General features: G+C 39.9%; 1 protein-coding gene across 1 annotated transcript; it reads right to left on the bottom strand.

The window, feature by feature from the left end:
• Positions 1-928: 928 nt before the first annotated feature.
• On the bottom strand, positions 929-26337 carry oxct1a (3-oxoacid CoA transferase 1a). The gene is given in 17 exon segments (XM_037258782.1): positions 929-1773; positions 1856-1957; positions 6704-6784; positions 7429-7518; positions 12800-12875; positions 13664-13736; positions 13925-13973; positions 14368-14462; positions 14734-14848; positions 15027-15134; positions 21355-21415; positions 22239-22345; positions 22554-22703; positions 22876-23011; positions 24119-24209; positions 25239-25347; positions 26148-26337. Coding segments are annotated over 17 exon segments (1575 nt in total). The 5' UTR covers positions 26244-26337; the 3' UTR covers positions 929-1737.
• Positions 26338-26825: the final 488 nt, after the last annotated feature.

The raw sequence follows: 26825 nt of genomic DNA, 5'->3' as shown, positions 1-26825 counted from the left end.
ATCCTCACATCCAAAAAATATACTACTGCACATATCTTTGAAAGTTAGCATACATATAAATAGCCAGTTTAAAAATAATAAAAGTTGTTTTTAATTATTGAAGAGATTTTTTATGGACTTCTTGAGCCACGGATGTGTCACTGACACGTGGATGTGTGTAAAACTCTCCCTTGAGGGACATTAGAGGAGTTTTGCTTTCAAGTCATATCTAACTGACTCACTAAGATGTACAATTAAAGGTTACATTAAATCCTATTAAATAAGAAACAACCGTAATATGGAAAAAGGTCAACGACGGCTTTGACGAGAATAAAAAATGATGTGCCTCATAAAAACTTCCAACATTCACAGCCCAAGTTGTGGCATGTGATAATGCGTTGAGCGGCGCTCCAGGCGGGTCTACTGCAAGGTGAGTCCAAAAAAACGTGCTAACTTCCGAGCCCCACTTAAATGCTTGTGACAATTTTCATTAACCACCTGCAAAAAATCTTCCGAGGTTTTTCTGTCATTTTTGTTTAACCCTTTAAATGTGTCGCTGTTCTCGAGCATCACTGCGCTAACTTGGTTGCAGCATGCAGGCTTAAGGGGCTCCCGTTGATTTATGAAGGGGCGTGCTGGATTAACATCAACAGCCGGCCGCCACAGGCCCTGTCACTTTTCCTCGAGATTCTCCGCTTGATGTACTAACCCAGCTGATCTTCAACCCAAAAGGCGCCCGTAGGGCAAAATTCTTAGTTACATAACGGCCTTCAGGTAACGCTGCCGCTTCTCTACTCGAGTGAGGCAAACGCATGGAGAACGTTGACGCGAGTCCACCGTTCCATTTATAGAAGTCAACGACCTGCAGCTCTTTGCTTTGCTTTCCTATTAGAATCAATTAGAAACACCTCGAAATCAGTTCATTCAAAAACAAAAGAAAACACATTTGTTCAGCATAGCATCCAATATTGCATTTTATTGCTTGTACAAAAGCAAGGGAAATGCAGATGTATGAGTAAAAAAACATGAAGGCATCTTTATGTTTTCTCTTGTGGTATTTTCAAAAAAGTAACAAAAAGCTGTTTTATGGCCACATGATCCAATCTGAGTTTATATTGACATTTTGTTATATGCTGGGTGAGGACCTGACATAAATTGCTTCAAAATTCCCATTTTTAGTAACAAGATGATTTTATAGTAACGAGGACTCCTAAAAGGAAAGTTATTGCACCGGATGAAAGAGAGCAAAAAGAACATTGTAATTTTGCAAATGGTGGCCGTGAGGGGTTTATTCACTGTTAACAATCGATTACAGTGATGACAAGTGAAATTCGACTTTAAATTAAAGGATAAAGACTTGGTAGAAAGGAAAAGAAACAGAAAGATAAAAAGCACCATTGTGGCGTGAGAACATGTTTTGTCTACCAGGCAAGGAATCTACAGTGCTGCTGTTTTGGTTAGCAAAAGATTCAAACAGCAGGGGATTCTTCAACGTCCGCGTGTGAATAATATCGGAACTCCTGAGAAGCTTATTGGTGGGGAGGTGTTTACTTGCCTTTTGGAGGATGACGCAGCTGACGTCTATGCTGGAGAGGGACGGCCACTACAGGGGGAATTACGTTTTGAAGCCACTCTCAAATTAATAACTTACAGCAGCAAGCTTCTTCTTTGACGACTACTCTTGCGGATTGGTCAAGTCAGCTTATCAAGAATCACTTCAACATAACTTTGGCCTGTCTAGAAGACAGAGATTCACTTCTAGATTTGCTGCATGGGTCTCAGGTTGGGGGACACCTAGATGACATCCAAAAAAAAAAAAACAGTTAGTCAAATGATACATTGGAATATTTAATCATGTTTCTAAGGATGGACTGACCTCAAAGTCGGCACCAGTGCACCCCTTGATGTCGTCTGGAGTGATTCCCTCCCACACTTCTATAAGAGTCAGCCCTTTAGCCTTATCCACATCAAAGACCGCCTGAGTGAAGAGAAGCAGAAACACCATGACAGGAGGAAGAAAAAAAAAAAAAAGTGAGTGTTTTGTTTAATAGATGTACTTGAGGGTGCAAAGGGGTCACGGAACAAAAAGCTAGGGGCCACAATTATTAAAGTGACCTTCAAGCTCTCAAAAAAAGAATTCAATCAAGTGGATGCGAACCAGCCCTTCAAGGTCAACTATCCTGACGTGTGTATGTGCGTGCGTGTTTGTGTGTGACACTGAGCGTGACGCAGTAGGCAAGCAATTAATTGCTGACAACATGAAACATTTAATAGATGTGTTTTTAATTAAGTGCAAATGACAAGTTGCTAACTACCATCACTGGTTTGCGCAAACACAAAGCTGAGCAAACGACTCAACCCTGCATTCAACAAAGTGATTTTTGTGCGGCTTTAAGATCATCAGACTAAATCACGACTACGATGACTAAATCCCAGTCGGAACAAAAGAGGCTCAATCTCAAAGACATCCGACATGGAGGATGTACTGCAAGGCATGATGAGAGATTTCACAATAGGAGAGCTGGAGACAACGTGACCTGGGCCCTGTTGCTTCTCCCAGCGGGGAGTGACAGGCCGAGGCCTCTTCCTCACAAAGCCTGTCACGGATCAGCTCATTAGATTCACGCACACACGTACGTGGCAGGAGGCTGACATCTCACTCCAAAATAAAAGACAGATGGAAGGGCATAGGGAGTAGGAGGATACGTAGACAAGAAATAGCTTTTGTACATGAGTTTAAAAAAAAATTACACAACAGCATTTATTTAGATAAAATTATTTTATCTAAATTTTTATATTTCTAAGTATATATTTTTTTATTTTTATATTTCTAAATGTAGTCACTGTTTTTTTCCCAATAACACCTTACTAAATATTACTATAAATGCTGTTGGCAGTTATAACTAATATCAAAATACTGATTCCCATGTAGAAATTTGACAAGCTCTATCTTTTAAATGTAGTTTGTTCCAAAATTTCCTGTCGAACACAAAGAGAATTACAATTTGGTTGCGAGATAATTGCTGTCATTGGCGTAAAGGCCACAGCTAATCATTTTGAGTCAACATTTGAATAATTCATTGGTGAATTAATTTTATTTTATTCCCAAAAGAGAACCTTTTCCGAATAATCGAGATGTTAGCACACGTGATAGAAAGTGTGTCATTGAAGAAGTGCACGGTGACCAAATGAGGTAATTTTTTTTTTTTTTTTTTAGTTCAATGCCAGATTCTTTCAACTAAAGTTGGATTAACACTAAAAGTCCAAGTGGCCAATTCCAATGTACCGCCGATATCCGATTTTCTGTCAATTCCCTTTTCATGCCTGTTTACCCAAACGGAGCACATGAAACAACCAATATTCTCATCCGCCCAAACTGCATGGAGGAAAATCCACAAAGAAAAACCTCCCAGCAGCAACAATAACACAAATATCAAACATTATGTTCATTTTATTTTGCTTAGAATGAATATGCTAAGCTAAACCCCATTTAGGTCACATTTCATTGTAGTTTATTGTAATTATCATAATCAAAATAGTGTCACTTAAACCCCGCAGTTAAAATTCAACCAAAATCAACCCTTTAGAAAACCTTAAGCACAAAAAATAAAAGGTTCCTTGGTCTCATTTTGGGACAACACTTTTTATATACAGTACAGTGTGACAGAGTACAAAGGAAGTAGAACATTAATTACATTTACAAGGAGTTATCTCTCCTGTCTGAGTTCGAGCAGAGAGACCCGAGCAAAGTAAGACACAATAAAAACAGGTCGAGCATTATGATGCTCATTAAAGTCATCATTTGCCATGTTTATAGCCTTTCATTTCCTACAGCTGATAGGGGTCAGGCCATTTCCTCGGATAATTATCTCCAAAATTGTAACTCTGTTATTTACTTGCCTTTTTTTTGCCCCCACGTTTGCGCAGATTATTTCTCTGTGTCGAACCAAGAAGGCTATTGAGTTTGAAATGATATCCTCCACAAGCTACCAATGGCAAAAGGTCGACTTCCTTCTTAGCACTCTGCCGTGGCAAGAATTCGACTCAATTTGATTGCTAGACGCAGGTTGGCTGAGGTAGTTGAGGTCAAAAGCCAAAACCATTACACTTGTTACATTGTTCAGCCCGCTGCGTGATTTTAACCGTCCTTTCGACTTCCAGGACTTGGAAGTAATTACAGGAGTTCAGCTCAGTCAGTATCCACAATCTTGACTGTGAGAGGATGATGAAAAATATTCATGCACTTTCATTGCTAGTTTAGTCTTACTGTTCTATTTCAAAATAAGAACTTAATCCATGTTAGAGCCAGGGGCGAACTCGACCCATTTTCATATTCACAGGAAATTTGAACTAGGTTCAAAGTCAAATCCTCATATACAGTACACGGTGTACCTAAAGTCTCAATATTATTCTTAATGCTGTGTTTAAACAATGGTTAACTTCTTTTTACTCTTGTGGCTGTTAAGAACGTTAAAGATGAATTATGTACATTTCCATTATTTCAAGTAGCGAGAACAGACTTCATCGGAATAAATTAGAACGGACAGCATCTGACCTTAAAGATTCCACAGTGGCAAAAGACACACTAAGAGAATGTCTGACAAGTGGTTTGACAGATCGAAAAAAGCAGCAGGAGACCAAATAAGGAAGGCAAGGAGGAAGCGGCGGCACCATGCTGGCAAGGGGTAGGAGAAACAGATTTAACCTTTATGGACAGAAAACGCCTCGCTGGGAAATTTTGTACAATTATAGATCTCATCAGTCGAGCCTGTTGTCTGGTCCGTTTATCGACATATAGGTTCCAAAGGGGCCAAACACAGCATAGTAACGTAATATGAACAAGAGAACTTAAAGATTCACAAAGTACAGTACTGCTGCAGCTGCTTTGAAGGGCTTTTTTCTATTACTTCAGCAACATGTATTCTCAATGCGGTGTTAGAAATTGTTGCACTCTGCAGCTGATTCCCCAATATTGCTTACTTAAGTTTTAACGACTGGATTCTGCAGCATCAGGCTTCTTCTGCAATTGAGACGAGGGGGTAAAGAGTCGTCTTGCCTCGACCCGCAATTGCGGAGGAGAGAGGATGAGGAAAAATGCACGTTCAAAGCTTCGCTCCCTTGGAGGACATTTGGCTCTCTTTAGTGAATGTCAAAGAGTTATCTTTAGACTGAACTGCAGAAGATGTGAAGGAGCCTGGACAGTAAGATCTACAATGTCCAAGTATGAATTTCAATTCTCTGGACAGCAAATTGGCTTGCAGGGGTCACCAACTCTCATTTTATTTTATACAGGTAGTTCTCACATGATATAATATTAATAAATATTTTATTTTGTTTTTCGTAGGTAATTCTCACATAAAGGAGATGATAAATATTGAATTTCCTCAAATCGTTGCCTCCCACTTTTGATGTTTGGTAACCCTTCACATTACACGTGGATTTAAAGCCTGTGCATATGACTTCAATCAGTCATATTCCAGCAGGAGCAATAACATACCAGGCTGGAGGTAGGGATAAGGTCTTCAACAAATGACATAATGAGACAAGCCATGCCCCAGTGCGAAAATGAAAACACTAAAACAAAATCAATAACTAGCCTCCAAAGAGACTAATTGGTACTAATTGAATCAAATCCGTCCACCCCGAGTGCATCACAGCAATCATTCAATTTGTTTTTATACAAGCGTGTGTGCGCGTGCATGTGTCGAGAGTCGCTTATTACCAATGGGTAATGATGTTATCCATCAGCGGAAGCTCAGATGTATCAGTGATAAAGCCTTAATTGCATGGATAATATATTTACAGTGCAACACCCAAACAATCAAGTTTGAATGAGTCCAATTATTTTGAAGAAAAAAAAAAAAAAAACTGCACAAAAACATCTTCAACATCATCTATGGTGTATTACTTCAGCAAAACTTCAGCTAAGTATCTGAAGCACAAGGTTAAGAAGGTGATTTTTTTTTTTTAATTAAGGGATCTATTTTATCAAGCACGGCCTCTTTAGAAAAGCTTTTAGATGTCTTTTTTCTAGAATGGATTCATTCAATTTCTATTGCTGTATTTGTTATAAAACATGGAGGATGTTGCTGCATTGAAAACGCTGTTGAACAGAAAATTCTGCCATTGTGACTTGGTAATATTTGCTGCTCAGTGATGTGGTGAATGAGTCTATTTGGTGCTGACAGCGAGTTTTGGATTATCTGTCATGGGAAAATTGTCTTTGCGTGAAATGAAAAAATTAAATAAATAAAAGAAGTTGACCAGCATCACACATTGACGCTTTTTTTTCTGTTATGCTAATAATCAAATCAAATAACCAAGTACAGTTGTTTTAAATGCTCCAATATTTAAGTGCTGTGTGATTTTACAAACCGCAGTGGTCTCCAATATTAAATACACTTTTAAGGAATATAATCTGTCTCATATTTTGATGACCACTTAGACCAACTATGCTTTAATGTGGGTCCTGATGGGGTTACATGCAGAGTCATTCATTTACTTGGGTGGTAATTAATGTAAAAGGTTTGCAAACCACTGTGTTAAAACATGGAGGAAATGCTGTAATAAAAAGACTAAGTAGAAAAAAAATAACCCATCTCAATTCTCGGAAGGTTGTTTAACAGTGTGTGTGTGTGTGTGTGTGTGTGTGTGTGTGTGTGTGTGTGTGTGTGTGTGTGTGTGTGTGTGTGTGTGTGTGTGTGTTAACCAAACAAACACAAACCTTCTCTGTAATGATTCGGTCCACACACTGTTTCCCAGTCAGAGGCAGAAGGCACTTGTCCAATATCTTGTGTTTACCTCCCTGAAAGAAAGAAACCACAGCCTAAGATTAAGACGCAACCATTAACCCCAGTCGCTCCTTTTCAAAGTGCAACAATAATTTCATAGATGGTTTGACAAGGTATGGATCCAGACAAGCTTTTAATCCCCAGATACCTAAAGCACATATTTGAACGTCCATTACAGTCTACCCACCATTAAGTGGGAGTAGGTCACATGATATAACACACACGCACACACACATCCACGTGTGCTCCATCATGAATGACAACACCCTTCTGGGCAGTTCACCTGCTGCACCATCTGGACCGTAGCTGGGCGCCAGACACACTCCGATTATCCCGGCTCAGCGTGTTTGCGCGGCATGTTTTCGCTGCCCTTGCTTTACATTTACATGAAGTCAAAATTGAGCTCGGGGCCGCGGCGGTACCACTCTGACTAATCAGCTCTTGACCCCAATTTATTTTAGTATTTGAATTAGCTAAAGACAAATGAGCAGCGAACTGGTATGCACGCTGAGCCTTTTCTGCTTAAGAGCCATTAAGCAAACCATTAGGAGAATTACCATTAATCAGTCAGAAGGCTCAGTCATTAGTGCAGGAAGTAGACGCAGAGGGCACAGAGAAAAAAACAGGGAACGCACACATACACTCAAATGACACAAACCTTTGCTGAGTGCTCCATGGTGACCACCACCTTGGTTCCGGCGCTGGCCACCAAGTCCATGGCTCCACCCATTCCCTTCACCATCTTGCCCTAAAATTGCAAGATAAATATTGACGAGTCGGTCGAGTCCCTTTTAACCTGGTCGTCATGACAATAAATTGAAAACGTTTCCGGCAATATTTTTATGTGCTGCACAGTTCATGAAACACAGAGGAGAAAACAAGTTTGTTCGTCACAAGCGTCAATTAAGATAAACCACAATTTTCCAGAACTTTTAATATAAGGTCTCGCCAATAACAAAAGACTTGTTGTATTCCCTGCATGTTATCTTAAGTAGAGAGGCCGCAGCTTTAGAGACATTTGGCATTATTTGTCGCCAATGAGGAACGAAAATCTCTTTCATTTGTCTGAACAAAAGAATCTACGGATAGCATTCAGAAGACATTAGGAAGCTAATCGAAAGAATGTGAAATAACGTTTTTGTATTTTGGCAGAAATGTCAGCTGAAGCCATGTCAAAGCCTGAGAAAATGAGAGAGCATCGCAATCTGTGCCAGAGGGACACCGGTGAATGTAAATTGATGCAAACAATGACGAACACAAAAGTAGTACTCGTAGTTCGAAAGCGGCTGTCCAAAGTTAAATTAACACAATCCGTCAATTCACCTTGCAAAAATACTGACAAGATTTATATGGAAAAAAAAAATCTGTTTGGGCAATAACATCCGCTTTTAACATGACAATGTTAAGACCCGTCCGAGCTAAGAAACGAATGTTTTCAACAAAAAGAACATTTGAGGGAAATAAAGTTTGCAATGGCAGGACTAAATCCAATTAAAAAAAAAATCTGTGAGGTGAGGGCCGTGCTCAGGAGACATCCTGGCAACCTGATACGTTTGAGTGCTTTTGCCAGGAAGAGTGGGCAACTATTGCCAAGTCAAGACGGGCCATGCTGATAAGACTCCTACACAACACACTGATTGAGGGCTCTCATTAAATCAAAAGGTGCTTCATAAAGTATTGAGTTTTCCGATCTACGCCTTCCTCCAACCAACTAAGTGTATTAATTTTCCCAGATGCATTTTTTTTTCCTATTAGATTGCACATGTGATGGGTCAAATGTTCTGATCTAAAATAATGTTGATTGCAACACGAAGGACGGATAAACAAAAGTTTCGCAGAAGAGGCATGAATTTAAGAAGGCCCCGTTGTTACTTACGTACCAGAGCGACAAATGAACATCATAAGTTAGAGAATATGACATTCCAAATGAACTAACAACCTCAACACGGCTGTCAGTTGGGTAAAACATTTCTTTTTGCTCGACGTGCCTCAGTGTCCCCGGTGACATGAAGAAATTGCCACGGGGTTGACGACTGAGTAACTGAATTAAAATCCCATTTGCTCATCAATCATGCGAAGAGGCTTCTTTACTTTACCCTCTCCTCGATAACCGGGGGATATATACTATATATGCCGTGTTGTGAATCAGAAGGATCCAGACTGCCTCTGGGGAGGCCAGCTGGGTAGGGAAGATATCAACCCAAAGCAGTGCGAGGGCGGCAAGAGGAGCGCAGGGGGAAGTTTGATTTAATTGAATATACTGTCACGCATCATCTTATAAAAAGCTGTAATGAGTCCTCAAACTACTTTCATGAAAAGAAAAGAAAATCCACTTTGAGCTTGAAGAATCTAACACAGATATAAAGCCCTGAACCTTTAGTCACACCTCTGCTTTTTTTATTTCACGCGCAGCGGCTTTTCATAGGCTATTCCGGCAGGAAACGGTGTCTTTTCTTTTTTTTTTTCCACGCGATCGATGCTAATGCATTTTCTGACATTCAAAAAGCTCGCTAGTGTCCGCGCAGGCCCTCGGGGGATGACCACGTCTGACCTGATACTCGCCAAGTCTGACTTGTGTGATGATGAGTGTGAGCCAGACACCTGCGAGCGAGCGAGCACACCCTCCTCAGTGACCTGAGCTGTTGTGTGTGCGGACAAATGTCAATATTGTCACGGTTTGACTACGGAGTTTGGCTTCCTCTGATCTTCGGCTTTGCATCTGCTTATCTGTAGGCTTTAGGTTTATTTGATCTTGATCTGTATGCGTGCTCACGTTTGTATGAATGACTCAGGCGGAGATAACTGGGTCAAATTTGAACATTTTAAATCGCCCGCTTTTGATCGAAGTCATCAAAAGGCCCGACGTCTTTGAAAGATTATTGTGAAAGCGTATCCTGTGACGTGGGGCGTGTTAAGACAATTCTGCTTCCTGCTCTGCTCTGGAACGAACAATGAAGTGTGAGAAGCACCAATTGCAAATGCGAAACATTCCAATATTCACAATCCTAAAATCAAGTTGCAAGTTTTTCCAAACGCGCAACTGAGGATTTTCTCAGAATGTGTCTTTTTCATGTCGTAATACTCGCCTGCTCTTTAAATTAATCCTTGCCAGCGGCAGCGAGTGCTAGTTAAATAGGCGTTAAGGGAAAAACGTTAGCAGCTTAATGGCCTTTTCCAAAGCGAGAGATACTGTAGGAGGCTGGATCTGTGGCGTCGTACCCAGATTACAAGAGACGTACGGAATGATGTTCAAGTACTGCTGGGATGGCGCCGATCGGGATAAGAGAGAGACAGAGATGACATTGAAGTCAGGCAATGCTCACTCAACAAGGTTTTTTTTTTTTTTTTTTTTTTTTAAGAAAGCCACTACTAAAGCTTTTCATTTTAAGCAGTGAAGCATCAGCAACTGAAAATACTTTCCAAACATGGAGCATTTAATGTTTGCATCACCATGGCAACTTGTTTGTACACTGTGACAGATATACCAGAAAAAAATGATTCCTTTTCCAATCCAATAGTTGCCACTTGCCCAGCCGCGACTTTTCTTTTCCGTTCAACATGTCAGACAATCTCCAGTGCCTGAGCCTGACATAAAAGAGTCTCCATTTAATCACATAGTGAAAGGCTGCAGCAAGCCTTGCTTACGCAGGTGATTAATGGATGAAAAGCGAGGATTTGGAATGATTACCAATTTGTTTCAAACTGAGGACGATGCCAGCAAAGCAACACCCAAACGCATCCCAGTGGGATTCAATAAGCTTTGCTTTTTCTTTTTTTTCTCTCGTTTGTGTGTGTTTGTGAGTTATACTACTTCCAATTATTCCTGCCTTGAAATGAGTTATGCAATGGCTTTTGATTAAAAGCCAATCAGACCTGTGTAAACAATTTTGCTTCAAGATGAGCCATGGTTAATTCTACTGCCATCCACAATGGAACAAAGCACACACAATTAAGACGACCACTTAATATGCACATGAACTGACAGGTAATCTTTTAAGCGGCTCCATTTTGTAGCAGAAAAAAATTAGGGTAGGATTTGTTTATATGATCGTTCATTTTACACCTACAGTTCTCTGTCTGGGGTTTAACTACTTAATGGCATTTGTTCGTTCGTTTTTTTTTAACGGCATTTTCCATTCACAAATGCATCACGGGCCAAATTCAGCCACACAGTCATCTGTACAGAGGTCGCGACCCAAGTTTCATCTAAATGGCTATGCTCAACTAAATAGTCAACTGAGTCAAAACAAAAACACTGCTCAGACAGCATGCCGAAAAGATTCTATTTCAGATTCAAAAACACAGAATGTGAAAGTCGAGTGTTGAGGAGACACACATCTTAATTTTGTAGAAACACCTGGCTGCAGGTCCCCCAAATTTAGAATCGTTTTTTTCCGGCCTTAAAAGCTCAATAACAGCCAAGCAAATCCTCAACTGTATTCGACTTTAGTGCACTGTCTCAAACCTTTGTTGATCCAGATGTTTTAGCCTGAGTGGAGATGTAACAGCATTTTAAGCCATCAACTGGAAAATGTTTATCTGCATTTGCATATTGAAAGCGTTCCAAATCGAAATCGCGCACAGAGCGCAGCATCCCCGACTCCTACGTTAAAACATTTCCAATTTCACGCTATGCACCCATTTTTAGATGGTGAATAATTTTCATTATCAGCGACGGAGGGGATTGTAATTCTCTTCATCTATCCTTTCAAAGGGAGGCGGGGGGGCATAATGAGGATCGAGGCGTAGGTGAGGACGGTGGTGTCGTGTGTGCGTGTGTGTGAGCGAGCGGTCCGGAACCAGTCTGGCTTACGAAGACAACTGCCACGTAAAACCTCCACTGCAAACCCAGCATAGTCAAGTGCCGAGTTAATTCAGCATGGCCACAAACAAACAACACAACCCGAGAGGTTAATAGAAAATAAATGAACCCTCTGAAAATGCTGTCTATCTTGGCCATTGAGGACAGCTGCATCTCGAAATGAAACGTGTACACTTCAGTCAAGCGAAAAAACTGCAATGTGCCGGGGGACGTTTGTGTCGAGTCTCGCCCCCTCAACATTCTGTACAAGCTTTTAATGGGTTCTTGACCTTCGTAATAACGGAGGAAGGCTGTGGCTGCCGTGGTCCAGAGACGAATTGACCTGATCAAACATCTTGCTAGAATCCCATCCCCAGCCATAAGCGCCTCCAGAAAAGAACAATTGCCGTGTTCTGATCGGGGTAATGAAAGCCTTCAAACCACCGCGCATAAAATGGACACAATGGTGAAGAAAAATCAAGTGTACCCTGGAACAACAAGAAACCATTATCAAATAGGAGGTACCAAAAAACTGCTTTCTTCTTCACCCAGGCAGCAGCTCGGCGCTGCCAGGAACATGTAATTCTTCCTCAAATAGGCTTGTCATTTTGGAAGTGAACCACTTAAGTCTGCAAAGTCAGGCTGCTCACGCTTGTTTTTGGGCGAAATGAATATGACAGAGAGAGGGAGTGTGAGATTCCATCCTTTTAAGCATTGAAATTCTTGCTTCAAATGGGAAATTTGGGAATAAATGAACACATGGCACCAAAAGCAGACATGTCCAGCATTACAATAACCACTACCATATAGAACCACATTATGAGTACAGCGCAAACCACTCATGAGGATGAACTGGGCGGGGGGGTCATGAAGAGCATCTCCATAAATTTGTTATGACAACATCCTGTTTCATGGAAGATAATCGACATTGCAATTTTGTTTCATTGATGCCACACGGACTCAAAAAATGCTCGTATCTAGATTCTCATCAAAGTGACTTCTTTCTTGGTCATTTCTGTTTTGTGGAATGGGTGGTGCATTTTCTAACTATCTTTCCATCAATGTTTTTGACCCAAGGGAGGTCATAAAAAAATGTAAGCTAGTCTTTACGAGCTACAGCATCGATGCCATTCTATGAAATTGAATCCAATAAGGTTGCCAGATGAGTGCGAGTTCAAACAGACTGATGACATTTGAGTTGCTGCCGACTGACAAGAAATAAACTTACCGGGATCATCCAATTGGCTAGGTCTCCATACTTTGAAACTTGCATGGCTCCGAGCATCGTCAGGTTGATGTGGCCCCTGAAGAGAAAAGACAACTGTCACCGTTTGAGTCAGGGCTCTTAAGTAAGACGATGATTTTACATCTCCGCTACTGTCATCCATTTTAAATGTGGACGAATCAAAGTAGGCTTTGAATGCGATGTTTTTTTTTTTTTTAAGCTACACAGGCCAGAATCTTTATTATGAACTTTTAAACTACTTACTATAAAGACTTTGTCAAACAATTACCATCATTTTCTGTATCAATTAAGTACCAAGGGAGTTCTTGACATTCGCATATTTCTTTTATTTAGGATCCTTGTTTAAATTGTGTTGGACCTTGTGCCTGACCACACCGCAACCCTTTGTGAGTCAGGCGATAAAAATGAATCTATCTTTTAGTTACTCCTTCCAAACATCCATAAATCTTGCACAAAGGCTAAGACCGAGGTTCATTGTGTGGTCGTTGCCTGTGTGACAGGAAAGTGCTATTTATGAGCATTATTGGATTTCCACGGGGTGGACGTGTGTGTGCGCACACACACACACACAACTGATGTGTATGCAGGTGGGCAATGGCAGACAGATCAATAGTAACCAAGGTATTTGGGAATATTGGCCGGGCTGTCGTGTATTGCATTTGTTAGCGATGCTGTTTGTAAATAGCCTGCCTTGGGAAATGACATTGAAGCTTGCGTGTTTATCAAACGGGCTGCAGTTCAAACACATATTTTGAAGAGAATATTGAGATTATGCACAAGAATAACTAAGCAGTGAAGTTCCCATACGTCATGCATATGAGGTTGTCAGAACTTTTTGAGCGTTACCCTCGGATCATGGCAAATGACTCATCGCTGGAGAAGTAGGCAGCTCCGGGAAGCACTGTGACAGTCTCCTTTCCTGCAGCGCATTGAAACAACTCTCAACTCCAGTGGAAAACTTCACCAAATGAATTTATGTTGAATAATAATGTGTAAAAAAAATACAAATAAAAAAATCAATGACATGAATTGTATTCGTGTTATTTAGCTCGTGCTTTATTTTTTTAAGGCTTTGATTCAGCTTGGGCACATATCGATCGGGCTCACCTGCATTAATCAGGTCTGCGTCTACATCAGCGTCTGTTGGGTATGGGCCCTGCAAAGATTAATAATAAAAAAAAAAAAAAAAAAAAGAGATGCACTGGGATTTGATTTTGTGCACACAAAGTGAGTCAGAGAATTGCATTTTTCTCACTTGACGAGACTTTGATTTTTGACGGGGAGAGAGTAGTGCATCACTTGTTCAAAACTGGCACTCATAATTAAGACATTTTGACAAATCAGGCATTGCCATGGACGCCTACACTCTCCTGTCAAAAATTGATTGGCGAGTCATTCCGTCTCAGCGGCAGCTTTCTTTTCTCTGGTCTCAGAGTCAATAATGATTTTGAAAATAAAAAGGCAGAAAATTAGTCTAGCCACCACAGCGTGTTCCCTAAATTGAAAACATTATTATCAAGGGTCCCCAAATTGAAGTACTAAAAACTTACCAGTCCTAAAATTCCATTTTCGCTTTGCAGATGCACAGTGATGTCTGGCTTAATGAAATTGCTGGCTAACATTGGGATGCCAATACCGAGGTTAGCTGGTCAACATTTTGTTAAGGATCAGATTGATAAAATGACCATTAAAAATATGGAGATTGGATGTTCACTCCCAGTGCCATATGCCAAACAATCTAGCAACCCTCCCTGTTCTGCACCCTCAGCTAGGACGGTATTTAGAAGTCTCCTATTTGTGGCTTTCCTTATAAGAGCCAAATTGTTTCCAGGAAATAAGAAGCATAATAGCAACCTTGATTGGTTTCCATACAGCACAGCTTTCCATTCGATTGAGCTGTCAGGGAAAAAGGATACCGTACATCCCATCTTCAAACTCCAAAGCTGCACGACGGATGATCCTTTCACGGACAATATCGGAATCCTTTTTTGGTTTGGGCTTCTCCTCTTGGGGTTTCTTTATTGTGCGTTTCTGGAAACAGTCAAAGGTTGATAATGTCATGTGTCTAGAGAAAAAATGACGGTATTGTCAACCACACATAATAGACATCATACAAATGTCATTATCACGTGAGTGACATCATTTCTGTTCGAATCTGGTAAATCAGAGTCGCTTCAAACTCATGTTTTGTTTTTCTTTTTTTTTTTACCTCGATTCTTTTTTCATAGCTGCCTCCCTGGACAACCCTGTGGACGTAGATGCTGGGGATGTGGATGTCTTCCGCGGCAAAAGTACCGACGTCCACCACTTCTTCTACCTAAAAAGAAGAAACCAGGAGCGTTAGAGTCAAATCATATGTATAATGTATTTTGGAGCAATTTGAAAAATTGACATGACAATGACATCAACCTGTGTGCCCGAAGCAAGTTTGTCCAGAGACCAACTTTGCAATCGCATCACGCCACACTATCATCAACAGAGAACTCATGTGGGCAGAAGTGAGTTCAAGGTCTTTTCTATCCAACTAACAAGACCCAGCAGAGACAATGATTTGAGGCGAGGTAGGTCATCGCGATACAAGTCCAGGCACGAATGCACCTGCTCCTTTCTCCTTCGATAACAATGTCAGAAAAGTTGTCTTCACAAGCATACCAGCTCGGGGTGAGGGGGGGGGGCATCACGGTGTTGACATTTAATCTGCTCGAGCATCAAAAAACTTGTGCTGAGATTCCCTGCAGGCCATGTGTTGAACATGGCTTTTATTTTTTTAAAGTCAACATACAGAGAGGGGGAAAAACACCACTGGTAGTTTTTTTATTTTTGCGTTTTGAAGAAAGCAGATTTTCCATCAACAAGAATGTTTTGCTCCTTTCTGAAGATTGTTTGGTGAACAGACTTCAAGCTGACGACGGAAACCAATCACAAAGGAGCAAATGGGGACTTATGCATGACATTACATAATTTCCCCCCCCCACACACAATATCCAGTACTTGCCTGTGTAACGTGGTGTAACCTACTTATTCCATTTACATGAGGGGCAAGCAGCCGTTGGAGCAAATTGAATTAAATCGCTTCTTATCTCGACTTCCTCCCTCAGCACTCGGCGCAGACTGAGAAGAGTCAGCGGTTGAGAGTGGATTTTGGTGTTGTCATGGATACGCATACGTGAGGAAGCTCAATACCATCGTCTTTATCCCTTCTCTTTTGATCGGGATATGTTAAATGTGACACTCCGCCGTGAAATTGGGCGTGCAAGATGAGATTGGTGGTGGTGGCGAACCGATAGCGAGGTCCCACACATCCTCCCACGTCTATCCGATAAGCTCAATCCTTTTTTTGTGAGATGGGCGATTTGCATAGATGCCTTCATCAAGCAAGACTGAGCTCAAAATTTAAGATGACTTTAAAATAGGGCAGACAGGGAAACATTGTTAAATGACAATTTAGTCACCAATAGAAAAATGCTGTCACCCCTGTTCAAAAGTAATCATTTGAGGTATTTTTTTTCCTTCACTTTTGCAAACCTGACATTTCCTGGGCTATATTTTTAATTAGCCAACCAAGGCTAAGGCGCAACACAATACAAAGCTCATCAGATTTGAATAAGAGTGTCCTGAAAAAAGAAAGCAAAACAAAAAAAAACACCCTTTCATCTGCTTGAATGGTGTTCACAGACATAGTTCAGACAGCAGCTTTACAAACACATGGAATGGTGATAAAAAAAAAAAGGCATGATAAACACAGATGAGCAACAACAAACACACAAAAAGAAAAAAACCCACAAAGGCAAATGAGCAGGTGTGCGGATGGAGCAAAAACAAGGCACACAACGCATTGATATTCCTGTATGTGTACGTCAATTTTCACATCAATGAGAGCAGAACAAGGCAAGCTCGCAGGGATGCTGTGGGGAATCAAAGTGTCTTCCAGAGACGCTTTCTAGAGAGTTTCGGTGTGACGGGTTTTTTGTTGTTGTTTTTTTTAGGGCGTGTTTTTTTTTTTAGGTTACTGCACATATGCTAAAAGATAAATTCAAATTCACAATAATAGTGAACTTATTTTTACACATTTAATAAAGGTTTGATGCTAACAGTATCTAATAGTAAAATCAGGGTTTTATAAAAAAAAATAAAGATTACCGTCTATGTAGCATAGTTGTCGTTATACCACAAAACTTTCTCTGCACAAAATAACTAAAAAATGAACAAACTTGTGTGTATATTTTTGATAGCTGAATGGTGAATTCGACGATGTGCATTTAAATTTAATACTTTCCCACACAGAAGGATAAAGTTGGTAGAACTCCAAGGATGTCACAAGTTGTGCTTCACTCAAGTGAGAAGAGAGCACCACAAACAAAAATGTTCCATCTTGACATCCTTGCCGTGATGCCGACGCGCCTTCTCGTGTGAGCTCATGACATGCACACTACATTTAAAAAAATAAAAATAAAAGTGCTCGTGCTTAGTTTTAAGGCGCTCAAGAGTCACACTGATGCGCTGCTTTGACTTGTATGGCAGACAATATATCCAAAGTTCAATATACATTATTTGCAGGTTCTCTTTTGCTATGAATCACACTGGACAGATTTATGACCAGCCTTACTGAGATGCAACATGTTATCGGGGTAGGAAAAGTGATGGTGTGGCTCAAGGCGACAAGCGGATGAGTGGGACTGCAACACCACACTCTCATTATCCCCATGTATTTATAGAGCCTCCGTATGGGTGTCTACGTGCGGGCAATCGGCCACGGCCTTGCTGTCACTTTTAGGGGGGCTCGGCGCCAACGCTCTTCCCCCTGCCCGGAACTGACAACGCAATGGATTTGTTTCCTCTCTGATTTCCAATATCCAAAGGAATGGAAGAAAATATTACAGAAACCCAAATGACATGCTTCTAATCAGATTCATTGCTAATTAAAACCAATGATGGAATTTAGACAAAAATAAATACTGCTAGGAACTGTACATCTGGTGTTTTGTCACATTTTACAATCTGGAAGTTGAACCCAGAAACCGATAAACTTCTTAAGCCTTACAATCTATGTGGCTACCAGTACCAGCGGTCAAACATTGCATTATCTCTGGTTTCTAAGGTACTGAAATATTCAGTAGAGCTAGGAGGAGTTCTATTTATTTCACTTCTAGGGCATATTTTTTTGCTGAAGTTGGGATCCCTTTGCATACATTTTATAAAAAGTCAAACACATGAAAAAAAATACACGTGAAAAATTTGGATGAATTACAGTTCTTACATTTGAATTCTGAGGTCTCACCACTTCCGAACACAAGTTTAACATTTAGTTCAAGATGATGGAACTTTGCACCAAAACTCACGTGTTTTGTGTAAATGTGCTACTTCAAACATTCAGTTGGTGCATATGTTAAACTAAAGTATTTCTTTTGGCTCTTGTTATCTCCCTATTATCATTTATCTTTTTTTCCATCATTCAAAGCTACAGGTCATTTTTGCATCGATGCCTGGAGAAACAAAACAAAAATAATAATAAGATAAGGCCAGAAGCGGAGATCCACTGGACCATGCTCAGATGCTTACCTAAATAAACATGATAAGAATTTGCATAACGTACCAAGGCATTCATTAGACATCTTGAACTCACAAAGGCTCATTCAGAACAATGAATAGTGAAAATTTGCTGAAAATGTTTGCTGTGATGAATCGATAATTAAATTGGTATTATTTGAATGAGAATGCTTTGAACTTCTTTTAAGATGCAATATTGTGTAGAATGGCGCCGCCACAAGTTATTATAGCAGAGTTCCGCATGGATGTAGTTCAAGTGCCTGCATGCCTACAGACAGTATCGTCTCATAATAATGGTTGCGAACACAAATATATCGCTTATCTGTGATCAACAAAAGGATTCAGTTGAATCCATTTGCGATGACAGATGTGTGAAAAGCACTGCTTCGATGTGGTGTCCTACCAAGCACCAGGACTTTTTCAGTGTACCTGCGATAAGGGAATAACTGGACCAGCTGGATACCGTGATACATTCAACAATCCAATGGCAGCTCTTGGTTGCCAAGCAACCATGAAAAGAGCTAGGTGGAATTTGTCAATTTCCAAACTGCTTTGTTTTTATTGGATGTATTTTTTTTTTCTTTCATTTAAATTAATTATGTACCATACAAAAAAAAATCATTGCTGTGTCTATTACTAAAGTGACTTAGGCATGAAACCACAACAGTTGAAGTTGAATAAAGTAGTGCTTGCAAAATTAATACAGCTTTGAGGAGAAATTTGGATCTCGTAAAATATTTACGGTTGCATGTCACGCGTACAGAGTGACAGCAAAAGACATGCTTAAAAAAAAAAAAGACAAAATGTGCTAGTTTTCTTCTGCAGCTTCGACTAGCATAACATGACCATGGTGTCAATACAGCCGATTTAAGGTTACATTTATTTTCAGGTAGATGCTAAGCAACATAAATGCAATTTTAACAATCCGTGCAATGACAAATTGGTCAATATGCACAGAACATAATTTATATTTTGTGTAACTTAACGTTTCAATAAAGCATTAGCATGAAGAATGCGCAAGCACACAGTTTTTGGAATCATTACTGTTCCCTGTCAGACCTTGTTAAGAGCAGTATGGCAGGTGCATCCTGGATGTGGGATTTAAATCTCGCCCACAAGATGTCACATCCTTCTCCTCAGAGTTTCCTCTAGTCTGACTGTTATTTATTTCATTTTTTTTCTCAAAGGTGCCTTACAAACATTAAATCTGCTCTCATTATGACAGCTCCATTTACAAGCCAGTCTAATGTAATGATGCAAGGCAATACTAATAAAACAAGTCATAAATCCTTATGGTGTTTATATTTGGACATAAAAAGCTTGTCACCACTGTTGTTCCCTTCATGCGGTCTGGATACATTTTTCCTTCTGGGTTTCTGCTAAAGTTCAGCTTTTGAATTATGAATTGTGCAGCTGTTTTGGTGGAAGTTACTCAAAAGAAACACAAAAGTAGTTGAATGCATAACTCAGAAACAGCAATTATGATTTGAATTAGCTAGTGATACATAACAGCTGGCTTTCACAGCTTTTGACAGCACTAACCACTTCGCCATTTTTCAAGCTACCGGGTCAACCGAGACAATCAAACATTCAAAGCCGACTTTTTTTTTTTTTTTTGTTCCTCACTCGTGCTGTCTTTCTCACTCAGAAATACATTGTCATTCATGTCACTAGCATCGCCATCACAACTTCGCAGAATTAACACCTTTGTTGGCACCACTGCTGTTATTCTCTTATTATTATATCAGCGTGGAAGAACAGCACCGGGCTGTTTCTTTTGGGCAAGTGTGGCATCGACTTCCCGAGCACCACTCATATTCATCCTTGGCTGCCATCAAGGTCACTGTGATGCTGCTGTCTCAAAACTAATTAGCTCCACCATTAGTACTGCAGGCTTATCAACAGCGGTGTGAAGTTGAAACTAATTTTTTTGTTGCATTGAAATTACTGATCAGTATCAAAAGCAGGAGGCATGACTGTCGAAACTGTTTTTACAAAAAGCATTGATTCATTTTCAGCTTTTTCACACAGAAAAGAGACTCAGCAGGTGCCTACAGAATATGGAGGTGTGAAGCTGAGAATGCATGGAAAAGGACGCCGAAATAAAGGTTGCCTTTCCCATTTCCTTGCTGTCAAATGGCAGATAAGTGGATAACCAGACACCAGATTGAAACGAGATGTGGACACGAACCCAACGACCCGACACTTTAAATGAGCTGAGGGGGCAGGTCACTGGAGATATTAAATCTTTCAATACTTTTGCAATATCTGAGAGTTACACAAGTAGAGAATAAAAAAGAAAGGACCCTTTGTCCTCTGTAGGTGGTTAGATGTGATGACTGTGGCGTGCCAGTGCTGCTTTATGGTGTTGCTTGGCTTTCTCTCACAGGAGGAGGATACATGAAGGCATTTTTAACTCCAATTCTCAAGAGAACATGTTTTTAATAGTGATCTTGATATATACAAAAGTATACAAGTGCTGTCTATAATGCACTAAAAAAATACGGCATTGATATGTAAATTGTCTTGCGGCTAAATACACAAGGCAGGTCTTGGTGCTCCATTGAGAGCCATTAAGCTATTTAGCTGTCTAGTACATACATGAATTTGAAAAAAATGTTGCATAGCATGTATCTGGCTTGGACTTACAGCATGACTTTAACATTACTGATGGACATCATATTGAACAGCCCATGTTTTCACACAATCATTGATTTACCGCCGGCGTATGTGGGTATACGCGATCAATGAGATTTCTAGAGAGTCAGGCTCGCATTGGCGGGGTTCAGATCACGTATATATAGCATTGGAATCAATTATGGAGACGCATGCTCCACTCGTTAGATTACCATAATATGAACACAGCGCATTAAAATGTCATAAAAGTTTAATTCAGCTGTGGAGTTTTGAAAAGGGAACACTAAAAGATGACCACTGCAAGAGCTCTGTAAGGCTGTTTGAACGTGACGTGCAATAAAAGACCAACCTACCTCAACGATTGTGGTTTTGGCTGCCTTGCACATGGGCTGGTTGAAGTTTCGAGCAGTTTTCCTATGACAATCAAATAAAAGGCAAAGTTGAATGATTTCAAACTAGAATGCACCAATTAAAGCATTTTCATGTAGTTTACTGCAAGACATTGCTCTCCTGTGGTTGAAGGTGGTACCACAGACCTTGGCTACAAATTTTTTATGTGGTTAAACAAGTCATTTGTAATCAGGTGGTTCAGAAGGACCTCAGCAAAGCAATCAGCTGGTATAGAAGTAAAGGTTACGGTGTGATTGGTGATTTTGAATGACGCTTTGTTGCAATTTTATTTTAAAACATGTTTAATTGGAGTGCTAAATCATTCCCCGACCTTATCTTGGCTTCCTAAACGGTTCAGGATGTCAACCTTGATTACAGATCATCGCTATCGCGGTCCTAAATTGTACTGATTTAATTCAGTCGCACAAGCTGCTCTGGCCAAGGTCTAAATGAACAGTTTGCAAGGACAAAAAACAATAGAAGGACTCAGAGAATTTAGTCCTCTATTCACCTACAAAATGAGTGGATTACTACTTGGATCTGAAAAGGTCAAATAAGGTGACGTGCCATCGCGATTCGGAATTGCTTCAGCACAGTCATTTAATAATCATAATTGAACAGCTCGGTTTCACGATATTTGCCTTCACAATTCAATGAATTGAGATTTATTGAGAATTGAGATATACAAGTATGTACTAGTTAAGTTTGCTGTCAATGCTGAAAAAATAAAATAGAATTGGAATCACATTCAAATAAAAAACATGGTTACATATAACTCTATATACATTGGGCACATATTTCAATGTTGTTGGTTTTTTCCCCCCCCCCATTCAAAAGTGGTGGTTACCTGAACACAATGTTTCCAGCCCTGTCAGCTTTCCATGCCTTGATCAGAGCAAAGTCTCCAATGATGGCCTTCTCCATGATGTAGTGTCTGCCATTAAACTCCTGCACCTATATAAAAACAGAAAAAGTTCAAGATGAAGATGCTGTATGGAGCAGAGCAACAGTATCGACAAGTAAAGTAGTCAAATAATGCAGAATAACTAAACCAAATACATTAATTGTCATTTGCTTGCTTTTATTTCTGTGAGGACAAACAACAAGACGGGGAGTAAACATATTTCCGCAAGACTTGAATGAGTGAAATCAACAATTGTACCTCTCTTTTTTCACTAGCAATGGCGATACTGCCATCCTTGTTGTACTTTATAGGAGAGCCTCCTTCCTGGATCAGCGTGCCGTAGCCAGTCGCAGTGAAAAAGGCGGGAATCCCTGCCCCTCCGGCTCGGATTCTCTCCGCTAAGGTGCCCTGTGGTGGAAAAGTGACAAAATAGAAGAAAGGGAAAAAAAAAAAAAAAAAAAAAAAAAAAGGACAATTGCTAAGATCTCATAACACACGCAACGGCACTCTGGAGAGTTGTTGGCTACCACCAAGTTGAAATTGTCAAAACATGAACTAAAAGTAAGTTTTCCTGACCAACCTGTGGAGTGAGTTCCACCTCCAACTCCCCTGATAAATACTGCGTTCAAAACTCGGCATTCTCCCCGACGTAGGAGGAGATCATCCTTTTGATCTGCTTGGTCTGAAGAAGCAGGCCGAGTCCAAAGTTATCCACACTGAGGGGGGAGAAAATGTATTTTATATTCACTTTGACATTGCAAAGCTCTCTTAGCTGCACACTTGCAGTCAAAACTAGACTCAAGAAAAGTAAGTAGCATATAGTGGTGCTCTGGGATTATTACACAATAAATGTTTTATGACTCAATACTTTAGAGGCCGTTCTAAGAAATCTAATTTATGGTCAATTAATAACTAAGGATGGGTGGAGAAATAAATGGTGTCAAACATAAGATAAATAAATTCCACAGAATACTGGCTGCAGTTATTTGTTCTCAGGCTTCTTATGGTGAATCTGTATATTTGTGTGAAAATATTATCTTCATAATGCATACAAATACTGTGTAGGTGAGATTCATTAGGACTAAGGTTTAAAAAATTCTGAAGATATGCTGCCACCTAGTGGTTTGAGATGTGATGCATCAATTTTCGAAATAAGTGAATTTTGAGAAATTTAAAAAAATAGTAAAATACAATAAATACCTACAATTATAAATAACTAAAATAAATAACACAATAATTACTCCAATTTGAAATGTACAAGTGCATTGCAATATGTTGAACATTGTGCAATAATCCATTTCGGTAGTGAAACTCAATGCATAGATTCATTAGTTACTAAAGAAAGGCTGTAGGGAATTAAGTTGGAATTTCTCTTCCGAATTTTTTTTTTTTTTAATACATTCAAAGATGTGCACTTCATTTTAATCGAACAAGTGAACTAAACCCATCCATCCATTTTCAACACCGCTTATCCAGACACAATGCAGAAATAAAATGGGATGAAGGAAGGCAATTTAAAAATCACATTAGTCTCGCAGGGCTCTATTTTTCACAGGGTATAAGAGAGTCTTATTCTCTAACTTTTCCTTTCATGGCCCTCACCATCATGCATCATGCACAATAATGAGGGTATTTAAATGTAGATAACAGCAGCTGACTGGCAACAGACCAGCTGACCCTGTGGAAAAAGTACTGCTCTCAGTATTGTTACAACAACACAGATCCCCCCCACTTCCCCCCACATTCACAATTTGTATTGAAAGGCTTCCAATATTTACAAGAAGCGTCTCTGCACATGTGCATGAATGTTCTGTATCTCCTACCCTGCATTGTTGCTGACTGCAGTAAGACCTTTCACACCGGTCTTCAGTAAACTGATGATGAGATTCTCCGGGATGCCACATAATCCAAAACCTGTGTTGAGCAAAACACAAGCATACGTTTTGCCGTCTTGCAAACTTCAAGGTCAAATTCCAGCACTACTGGTACAATCAGTAAACTTTTCAATCTGAGTATTCAGTGTGGCGTAACATATTGTTCAAAACTTGATTTCACATGATAAAATATGACACAAAGTGGGATTTTTATTCTAGTAAATTGAGGGCTGTGGAATCTAGATACAGGATACAATTTGATCCTCCTTTTAACAGTCCTTTATTTTCATAATCCTACAATGTGCCATGTTGATTTCTCTCCATGTGGTCATTCTGAATGCAGGTGGGGACAATGGAAATATTTTTATAGCTGTCTCAGCTGACTTCACTATAAATATAAGCTGTGGTGTTATAAATATACATGTGTGTGTTGAGCGGACACTATTCAAGTGCAGAACAAAATGACTAAGTAAGCAAAATGACACATTATTGTAGATGTTTGCTGACACTGCCATTTAAGATTAAGATTAAAGATTAAAGTCCCAATGATCGTCACACACACACCTGGGTGTGGTGAAATTTGTCCTCTGCATTTAACCCATCCCCGTGTGATTTTAATCCATCCCCTGGGGGAGAGGGGAGCAGTGAGCAGCAGCGGTGCCGCGCTCGGGAATCAGTTGGTGATCTAACCCCCAATTCCAACCCTTAATGCTGAGTGCCAAGCAGGGAGGCAATGGGTCCCATTTTTATAGTCTTGGTATGACCCGGCCGGGGTTGAACCCACAACCTTCCAGTCTCAGGGCGGACACTCTACCACTAGGCCACTGAGATGGTAACTAGAACTAAAATTCAGATTGGCATACAAACACCGGTCTGGCTCTAGCTTTTAATATGGTTGTCAGTCTCTCCTTGCAAAAAAAATTATATAGAATGTCTGGAATAGGGTTGGAACGGGGGAAACAAACAAATGACAAACCAGAAATAAAATATAAACATGTTTACTGACAAAATATAATTAAAAGAAAGTGTGGATAAAAGACTTAAAAAATATGCTTCATTTAGCATTTACCTCCAACAAGTACAGTCGCCCCATTTGGGATGTCTTTGACTGCCTCTGTAGGATCAGAGTAGAACTTTGAACTTCTCTGGCTGGAAGTCGAAAAGTAGCAACTACTCGTCTGTAAACACCCAAAAAAGAGCACAGATTCAAACCAAAACAGTTAAACTTCAGATTAGTGTATATCTTGAAAAAAAAAAAGGACAGATTAGCTTTTGAAAATATATGATGTGAAGAAACTGAAACAACCCAGCCATGGTGCTGAAAAATAATCATGCTTGTTTAGTGTAATGAGCTATTTGCACAACCAACTAACTAGCAAAGCTACTGAACACAACCTGCAACAAAATGATGCTAGCTTTACTAATGCTTAATTCATGAGTACCTGTCAATAAGTATACTTGTGACAACACTGTATAGAATCGTGAGCAAGGAATGATGTACAGTACTAAAAATCCCAATACATTATTTCGCATTGAAAAGTACTGTTTTGATTCAACAACTTATTCACCTTTTTTCCTAGTTCTTTTTTAAAAGGCGTTCCCCATGCTACATTTGTTGAATCGGATGGCTGGCATAACACTAGTTGATATAATAAGCATTTAAAGTTAGTACAGGAAAACCTGACGGAAAACATTGCTGGGAAGTTAATTTGGGGCAATGGAGGTGAATTATGCAAACCCCTGTGACCTCCAATAGTAGAAAATTTTGTGTCACTACATTGTGCTTATGTTTATACTCATTTCATTCCAGTAAACATTGCTGTAGACATTGCACGAGTGACTAACCACAGAATCGAAAAAAAACACCAAAACAATTATTAAAAGCAACACGACACAAATAAATAGGCAAATGTGTTTATGACCTTCTCCACGAAGTTCTAACCATTGTGTAGCAAAAACATGACAGCCAAATACCAACCTTACTCAATGAACGCTTATCGAAGTTTAACGTGGTTTTGCATGGACCAATGAGGTATTTAAAAGTGTCCGCTCGACATATGGCTTTGAATGCCATGGTAATACACACGCACCGGACGGCAGCAGATAGGAAGACGGCAATAGAAACAAGAGACGAGCTGTTAGCATCCTGCTTATAGCTAAGTTAAAAGCCAACGCTGCAGTCACATTGGTTGGATTCGAGGGGATGGTAACCTGATGCATTCACGGTAATCGGAATTAATACTATTTAAATCGACATTTATTATTGGCCGTCTTTTGAATAAACGATACAATTGTCGAATCAGAATTGGTAGCCTAGACTCTTAGTTGATATTATAACGTTCTTTTTTTTTTTATTTTGAACGACGTATAAAAAAACATAACAGAGGTATTGAACATTGTTGTGTGCGTGTGCGTGCGTGCGTGTATGTGTGCGTGCGTGTGTGAGTGTATTCACTAATCCAATTCAAAAACCAAATAGAACACAATTTGCAACTGCGCTGTGTAACAAAGAAAGTTGTTTCTCTGACTGTAACCACACACATGCAAGTTATATCGTCAAAACACTTGTCAACGAAAGAACATACGTCATGTGACGTCATACAACGTCATTGTGAAGATTCATTCATCGTGCTTGTATTCTTCCGAGTTCCATAAA

Source organism: Syngnathus acus, chromosome 9, assembly GCF_901709675.1.
Source record: "Syngnathus acus chromosome 9, fSynAcu1.2, whole genome shotgun sequence".
Taxonomy (NCBI): Eukaryota; Metazoa; Chordata; class Actinopteri; order Syngnathiformes; family Syngnathidae; genus Syngnathus; species Syngnathus acus.
The sequence above is the reverse complement of the archived record's forward strand: the minus strand, read 5'-3'. Positions and strand labels throughout refer to the sequence as shown.